At 33.9% G+C, this 8,477-nt stretch overlaps 1 protein-coding gene across 9 annotated transcripts; it reads left to right on the top strand.

Moving 5' to 3' along the window:
• The first annotated feature begins 2,154 nt into the window (after positions 1 to 2,154).
• Positions 2,155 to 8,134, top strand: LOC111913966 (protein HESO1). Of its 9 annotated transcripts, none has more exons than XM_023909679.3 (12): positions 2,157 to 2,456; positions 3,358 to 3,380; positions 3,477 to 3,503; positions 4,540 to 4,572; positions 4,726 to 4,914; positions 5,223 to 5,402; positions 5,509 to 5,693; positions 5,818 to 5,913; positions 6,025 to 6,070; positions 6,451 to 6,557; positions 7,000 to 7,101; positions 7,290 to 8,049. In XM_023909679.3, exons 3-12 carry the CDS (start codon positions 3,485 to 3,487, stop codon positions 7,872 to 7,874), a joined length of 1,542 nt encoding a protein of 513 aa, XP_023765447.1. In that variant the 5' UTR covers positions 2,157 to 2,456; positions 3,358 to 3,380; positions 3,477 to 3,484; the 3' UTR covers positions 7,875 to 8,049. The 9 variants fall into 9 exon arrangements, with proteins under 9 accessions (XP_023765455.1, XP_042752185.1, XP_023765447.1 ...); XM_023909680.3 differs by having other exon boundaries at positions 3,317 to 3,380; XM_023909687.3 differs by lacking the exon at positions 7,000 to 7,101 and having other exon boundaries at positions 2,155 to 2,456; positions 7,290 to 8,134.
• Positions 8,135 to 8,477: the final 343 nt, after the last annotated feature.

Here is an 8,477-nt window from a genome sequence, read left to right as displayed (position 1 = left end):
GAGAGGGATTCCAAAATGTGGTCACTGTAAGCAAGAAGGTCACAATAAAAGAACATGTCCATTATTGAACCAAGGTTGGCTTCTTAATTACAATACACATAGCCATTTTTTCTTGATTACAATACACAAACATTTTCTCTTGATGCAGTTACAAATGAAGTACCAGCAGACGCGTTTGTGGCAGATGAAGTAGAAGCCATGAGGAGGAGTATGTAGTGGATGACGTAGAAGACCAGGAGGAGGAGTATGTGGCAGATGAAGTTGAAGAACATGAGGAGGGTTATGTCGCAGGTGAACCGGTTATTGATGTGGGGGGAAGCAGGGAAAACATTAGCAGTGTGAAGAAGAGAAAAGACGCTTCTGAGAGAATCATAAAGATGAAGTTGAAGAGAAGGGTGGGCGATACTGGGGATAATATTGGAAACCCAGTTAATTTAAGTTAGGTCATGTGTTTGTTTATGCCTGAACTGTGAAAGGCACATCTTTTGGTGCATAGTGCACATAAAACTTATGTTTGTTTATGCCTAAAACTATAAAAGGCACATCTTTTGGTGCATAGTGCACATAAAACTTATGTTTGTTTATGCCTAAAACTTTTAAAGGCACATCTTTTGGTGCATACTGCACATAAAACTATTGTTTAATGTTTGTTTAATGTTAGTTTGCTCAATTACCTTTAGCTTGTTAATTTTTTTTAATTATATGTGGATGTATCAACTGTTGGAAGGGATAAAATCGTCAAACTTGTACCAGTCGTATGCTGGTGTAATCATGTGTTTTTACATCTCATTGATCTCATAATAATACAACATAAACTAGTCGGAAATGACAGGTTATAAAACAGAATGATAAAATTGACAATTATGCCCTTTTGTTTCCTTTTGTTGAATTCTGTGTCCTGCTGCAATATAAGGGACTGCCCCTGTATAGAAGATAGTTCATTCATTTGTTCCCCTTCTTGGATAAAGTTACAGTTTTTCTTCCTATGTTGACCAATGTACCCCTATTTACCATGACCTCTTTTTTGTCCTATTTGTCAAGTTCATATGCAGCCTCACCAATAAACCCCTGATTAGTTTAATACCTTCACTGTTATATTAATACCTTCACTGTTACACCAATATCATTTTTTTTTTGTTTTATCAAAAAAACCTTTATTGTTATACATCACCTTTATAGTTACAATTACATTAGCATTATAGTTAAAATGTGTTTCAATTCAAAAAACACAAAACAAAGAAAATAGAATAAACATTAAAGGGCAGCAAAAGCACCCTTGATTACATTACCATTATGCCCTTGATTACATTACCATTAAAGCTACAAAAGCATCCCTTTACAAAAACACATTGGAATCAGCCATTCCATTCATTTTCCCTATACTACATCATGAATTTCACTACAAGCGGAACAAAAAGCATCCACAAACAACATTTTTGAATCTCTAATGTCCTGCTCATTTCATTGAGTTTCTTTCTAAAACTCATGTCATCCTCATCTGTCTTCATCTTGTACGATTTCAAATCATTTTCCAATATTGAAATCTTGACTTCCATTAAGTTTGTTTCTTGTTCTTCTTCATCATCATCAACTCATTTCCAGAACTTACAACTTTCCTTATTTTGATCCTTCATATTTAGGAAAATAAGTCATATAACCAAGAAATTATTTAGGAGATGGAAATAAAAAGCTAACTTTAAGCTAAACTTACCAAGGAGTATGGACAAACCATAAACTTTTTTCCAGGATTAGCTTTGGTTGTTGATGTCCAAATTCGACCAATGTACCCTCAATCACAATGCTTTCTACCAAGATTAGATTTTGAAATGTTGGTTCTTGACTTGGATATGACGGATTTAGAGGAAGAAGAAGACGCCATAGAAGAAGGAGGAAGTCGTTACAGAGGAGTAGAGATGTTTGCCCTAATTTATTTCAACGATGGCTTATAAGGGGGGATATATCCTACCTGTAAATTTCATGCCAACTAGATAATCCACACATTAAAAAAAATATGCCAAGTCAGCCATTCTCATTTCCACCCGGTTACCACTGAATCAAAGAGCAAAATGTGATTTTAGATGATATTTTTGAACAAATTCTTTAATCAGATGATGTTTTTTGATCAGGATATACTTAAATGGTGTTTTTTATTTTTATACAAAATTGAAACATAGTTTAGCTTTTCCTTCCCCTAAAATGGTGCCACTATGAATCGTAGCATGATCGCATGTGACCGACGTAAACGATGGAGAGTGGCTGGAGGTCATTTCCACCTGCTTTTGGTACAATCTCAGCCGTCTCTCACCCTATGACGTCTCGCTGACTCATTCTCTGCTGCAGTCTCTCTCCCTCTCGACGTCTCAACTAAATCCACGGGAATCACCCTCTCCAATCTCCATTCGATCCTTGTGTAGCAACAGAGGGGCGGATTTCTCTGCGCTTGAGCGTCTTAAGGGGTAAGTATTCATTTCGTACAACTAATCAATACCTCTCTGCAATTGCGTTGTAGTTTTGATGGATTAACATGGGCTTAAAACAAAGTGACTATCTGTTATGCTTACGGAGTGAAATTAGGTTACAAAACTCATTGACGGATTTAGGGTTTTGCAATTTCTATGATTGATTCTCATTTTGTTTATTCGCTACAGAAATTTGCTAAATTTTATTTCTTTTCGCGTATGCAATCGTTTGGAGCGGTTGAATTAGATAAACATGCATAACCTAGAAAAGGCCTAACCAACAGAACGACCCATTGTAGAAACTCAATAAATGGAGCTACCTTAAATTTGAATACACAATGCATAACCCTAATGCAAATGACTAATTGATTGTACATTGTTCAAAGGGGCAGATCAAATGGTGTCATTAGGGTTTACATAGATAGAGCAGATGATGACACCAAGGTCATAGAGTTAGTAAACAAAAGCCTGTGACAATGGAGATAAAGTTTTTGGGAGTTGAGAAATCGGAAGAAGCTAGGGAAAGAAATATGCATAAAAACTAGTAAAATTATATATAAAATGGAATTATAGGAGGTACATAGCAGATATAGAAAGATTGCATTATGCTTTAACTATGTCATGCAGATTGAACACAATATAGATACTTAAAACAACAACATTTTGTGGATTTTTCATATCATGTTGATTCTTACATTTAAATAAAGAATTAGTCTGCACCCTACCCAACCCCATCTCTTTCACAGGCACCACAAAATTTGATTTATGTGTAACCACCACATTAAAATCCATCATCCCACTTTCAATTCTCTCCTCTTATGTTTGTAGCTTATCCAACTTTTTTTTTAATGTTATAGTTTGATTGGCTATAATGTGACTAATTTGCTTTCTATTGCAGCTATTCTTGATCACATCATCAAGGTAGGATGAATTGCTGCTTATCTTTGACATTACATTATTGGAGCTACTTATAATTATTATTCTGAATCTAAAGGGTTCAATTCGTAACTTTTGTAGGCACAATAATGGCATTGCGAGAAAAGGGTAAGTGATTAAAACCTTTCATCTGTATGCTCATCTACTAGAGAATTTACAAGAAGGTTAAACGACATGGTAATGGTAGGTAGAGTCATAATCACGATTGTAATATAATAGATGATGACAACGTGTGTTCATTATGAATAAAGAGTAGGGTCCTAATCACAATTAGGGATCTAGTTAAAGTACCCTTAACAAGTAAATAGATATAATAATTCTTCTTAATCACCATGTTATTTGCAAGTGAATCATAGAACAACAAATATCAATAAAAAGTTGATATTGAATTTGACTAAATAAATGTCCTAGCAGCCATTAGATAGCTATTAGCCAAGTTGTTTGTTTGTTTGTTCATTCCATACTGATGTTATAAGTCCCATAATGTGAAAGGAATCTTTTCTCAGTATCTTTTGATTTTTTTTTTTTTTTTTTTTTTTTTTTTTTTCGGATTGATGTTTCCTTCTTCCATCTATTTGTAAAGTTTTTCTTTGTCTATTTTTCCAATTATTATGTTCTCCTATCTCAATAATTCTACTTATCTTTCTTTCTCTTCTTGAATTGTGAAAACTACTGTCTTTTCCATCTTTCTTTCTTTCTTTCTGTATGCTACATTTAGATTCAATATTTTGTATAGTTATACTTTGATAGTTGCCTTTTTCTATCCTTTTTCTTCTTTAACGGCATATTTTGAACCATATCTCACTTGAATACTTGAAATGCTTTGTCTATTACATATACCTTTTTATAACGTACGATAATTGTACTCTTTTTTTTTTTTTTGATATTGCAATAAAAAGATAGAAACAAAATGTTACATAATACACATATATGGTAAAAAATGATAATCCGTGTTCTCTACAACATCTTGATGATGTTTTCTGACAAGATATTTTTTTCAAAGAAGTCATTACGTCACATGTTTTTTCTTATATTTTATATTTTATCTTTCAAATATATCTCATATCTACTTGGTTTTCAATCCACTATTGACCAGGGTGTCAAAACAGTTGACCCCATTTTACTCTACTTTGATTTTATGTAGTTTTTACAGGACCTCATGAAGATGATTTGCAGGGTATGTGAGGTTTATACTAAATGTAGTAATGAGATTCAAGTTTCTATTACTTCTTTAGATATATATTATAATTTGATAAAAATTGTTCTTTTCTTTGTTGGCCTAAATTATCTTTTCTAGTTGATAATTCTTTCACTGATCTTCAATTTTCAGTCCTGAAAAAGAAAGCAGAGAAGTTTGAATTGAAAGAATTAGAGAGGATTATACCAAATCGAGGCAAATTACTTGTCCTTGAAAAACTACTTAATGAAGCCTATTTAATTCGTAGGCCAAAACCAAGTGAATATGAACATCGAAAGCAACTAATTCGAGTTTTTAATGAAATAGCAAGGGAATTATATGGTAAATCCCCACTCACATTCTCTACTATTTACATTTTACATTCAAGATTTCCTTTTTCATTTCTTTCTAATACAACATTCTACTTCCTGTTTTTTTCTTTATCAAGGCATTGTGTTTTTAACTTTTTTCTTGTTGCTATAATTGGTTATATTTTTCAAAGTAGAATGCTTTAAATAGGAAGAAATGAAAGTAGGATGCTATAAGAAACAAAATGGAAGTAGATTGTTGTTATTTCTTGCAAACCCTTTTTAGATTTGAAGTTAAGTTTATGGTTTAACACAGAGTGGATTTATTGTTTTCTGATTCAGGTAATTCTTCTTGTTGTCCTGTTGTTGAAGAATTCGGTTCTTTTTCAATGGATCTTTTTACTACTGGAAGTGACTTAGATCTCTCAGTCAACTTCAAAAACAATAGTCAATCAGTATTCCCTCGAGATCAGAAAATTAAAGCACTTAGGAAGTTTGCAAGAAAATTTTATGCACTTCAAAGTACTCTTTTTACCTATTTACCATTTTCTATTTCTTAAGTTTTTAGTTTATATTTACACAATCATGTATATGTCTGATTTTGTTTAATGACCGTTTTGCCCTTTAGCTGGAGGTCATGTACGAGGTGTTCAGCCTGTTCTGTCTGCTAAGGTGCCTATTCTGAAAGTTATTGATGCTGGAAGTGGTGTTGAATGTGACCTTTCAGTTGAAAATAGAGATGGAATTTCAAAGTCAGCTATAATTCGCTTAATTACTTCAATAGATGAAAGGTTCAAAAAGCTAAGTTTCTTGGTAAGCTTATATAATCTGCTACATGGATTAAAAATTATTCTAGTAAATACAAGGTTTTAATACCTTGAAATTGTAGCTTATTAATATGTATTATGGATACTAATGATAAAATCTATCTATGCAGATGAAAGCATGGGCAAAAGCACATGATATTAACAGTTCAAAAGATCGAACTCTTAACTCTTTATCCATAATATTATTGGTTGCTTTTCATCTACAGGTTTGCTTTTATATTGCTTAATACTGAAAGCAAGTCATCTTTTTTATTTCTTATTTATATTATTTTTCAACTGTTCAAAATTTTTGTCTTATAATTATTCTTTGGTTGCAGAATCGAGACCCCCCTATATTACCTCCATTTTCCGAGATATTAAAAGGTAATAATACTTAATTAAGGATGTAAAAGTAGTTAATTAGTATTATGAACTTGTCTAATTGTCTTATACAATGAAACTTCATTGATGTTTGACTACAAGTCAAGCCTTAGATGAAAAGGGAGAAGAGGTATGTTGATTATTGTCAATAAAGAAAAAACAATCTATTTTTATTTATTTGTTTATCCTACTTTCATTTCTTATTACAGCATTGTACTTTGAAAAATCTATCCATTGCTTTGTATTTGGATGAAATTGTAGATTTTTCAAAGTACAATGCTGTAATATGAAATGAAAGTAGGATAAACAAATAAATGAAAGTAGATTGTTGTTGTTTCTTGTAAAGAAGTATTTCAGTTTATAATGGGGTGAGAATTTTCTAGATGGAGAAGATGTTGCATCGGTGCAGAAATCAGTTAGAAAATTTCGGAATTACGGTAGTAAAAATACAGAAACATTAGGTGAACTGTTGGTGTCGTTTTTACTCAAGGTAAAATCTCCAAGGCCTTGGACAAGACAGAACTGTGTTTGACTTGCATTGGACTAATGAGATTGATGTCAATGGGACAAAATAACATTTTTTTTGTCCCATTGACATTAATCCCAGTCCAATGTACACCAAACACTACTTGGAGTGCTTTGGGGGTGCATTGGATTGAGTGGATTGATGTCGATGGGACAAAAGGTGCAAACTTGCAATTTGTCCCATCGACTTCAATCAAATCAGTCATGTGCGAAGGGATTGATGTCAATGGACAAAACATCAATCCCATCAGGCAGTCCAGTGCACCCCAAAAGCAGTACAACCTGTCCTGTCAGTTGTACTGCATTTGGGGTGCACATGATTGATTTGATTGAAGTCAATGGGACAAATTGCAATTTTTGTCCCATTGACATCTGTTATGTCTGAAACGCATAAATGGTTGTTGCAGTTGGCATCTGTTGAAAAGCTTTGGCCGAAAGGTCTTTGTGCGAGTACTTATCTAGGACAATGGACTTCTAAAACTTGGGCCACTAAAATAGCAAGCATGAGTGTGAGTTCTTGTAAAACCTTGTTTATTATTTTCAAAAATCTTACCAAATACATAACAATTTTACATGGGTAGAGTTTTGAAGCAAAAGCTAAAAGGTTGCTATCTTTAATTAACAAATAATTGAAAATACGTTGATATTTCTTGAATTTAGCTTTTGTATACATTTAAATATTATGAAGAATTTACAGGTGGAGGATTTCACGGATCGAACCCAAAATGTGGCGAGAGCAGTGGGGAAATCAGAGGTGGAAAAAATCTACAGTCGCATCCATTTTTCCATTCAAAGACTTTCTTTATTCATGAATGGTGAAATCCAAGAATCAGTTTTAAATGAATCTTTATTTGGCATCACTAATACATTGCACCACCATCCCCCGCTCACCACCACCACCACCCCAATGCAACCAAGAGCCGCCCAAAGTTGGCTACCAAGACCACAGCCAGTTGGCGGCCAGTGGGGTGGAATGGGAACCCAACATCAAGCCATGGGTTCCGGTCAAGAATGGGCTGACGACCACCCACCCAAAAGAATGCGGGTGGCGGCAGACGGTGCACCGGGAACCCAAGGTTGGGGTACTTGGGGACCAGAATTGGGAGGACACAATCAACCGGCTAAAAGAATGAGGGCGGCAGAGGGTGCTCCGACACCACCACCACCACCACCACCGGGAACACAAGGTTGGGGTAATTGGGGACCACCCGGGTGGGGTGCTGAGGATTATAGGGGAAGAAGGGTTCAGCAACCACATGGTCCAACGTATCGTTTAGGCTAACCAGGGTGTGTGCAATAGGGCTAACTGGGGTTGGGTTGGGTTGGGTTAGTTGTTTATAATAGAGTTTATTATGGTGTTTTAAATTATGGAAAGCTGAAATTGGCATTGGGATAGGCTGCCACCATATGTAACAAACCACAGCAACGGCTTTTGAATCAGAAAGTTGCTTTAACCATGTCTCCTTAGCTTTGCTTGATTATGTCCGGTTTATCTAAAGAATTAAAAAAAACTTACATACAAATAAATAGGTAATTTTTCTAGCTGGATTTTTATTTATTTATTTTTAAATCTTAATCTTATCCGTTTATTTTTTGATAAGTAGGTTGAAATCAGTAACCCGAATCTGTATATATTTCTTAACTAGATTATGACCCGCGTTAAACACGGAGAACATAAATTAAATACATATTACATTAATATGTGACATTGTTTTAGGTGAAATTTTAATAAAAAATGTTACTTAGATTCATTTTTAGACTTTTTGAACCAAACTTTTTAAATTAAAATATTTAATATTTATATTAGAGCAATTTGATTTTTTAATACAATAATTTTTAACATAAATGATCCACGTGATCTTTGTATTATCACAACATGATGCGA

Source organism: Lactuca sativa, chromosome 7 (assembly GCF_002870075.4).
Source record: "Lactuca sativa cultivar Salinas chromosome 7, Lsat_Salinas_v11, whole genome shotgun sequence".
Classification (NCBI taxonomy): Eukaryota; Viridiplantae; Streptophyta; class Magnoliopsida; order Asterales; family Asteraceae; genus Lactuca; species Lactuca sativa.
This window is presented reverse-complemented; position numbering and strand designations above follow the sequence as displayed.

Excerpts from the sequence above, each read along its gene's own strand:
- LOC111913966 (XM_023909679.3), top strand. Across the intron at positions 5,403-5,508 it reads AAAATTTTATGCACTTCAAA|CTGGAGGTCATGTACGAGGT; the intron begins GTACTCTTTTTA and ends TTTGCCCTTTAG. Across the intron at positions 6,071-6,450 it reads ATTTTCCGAGATATTAAAAG|ATGGAGAAGATGTTGCATCG; the intron begins GTAATAATACTT and ends AGAATTTTCTAG.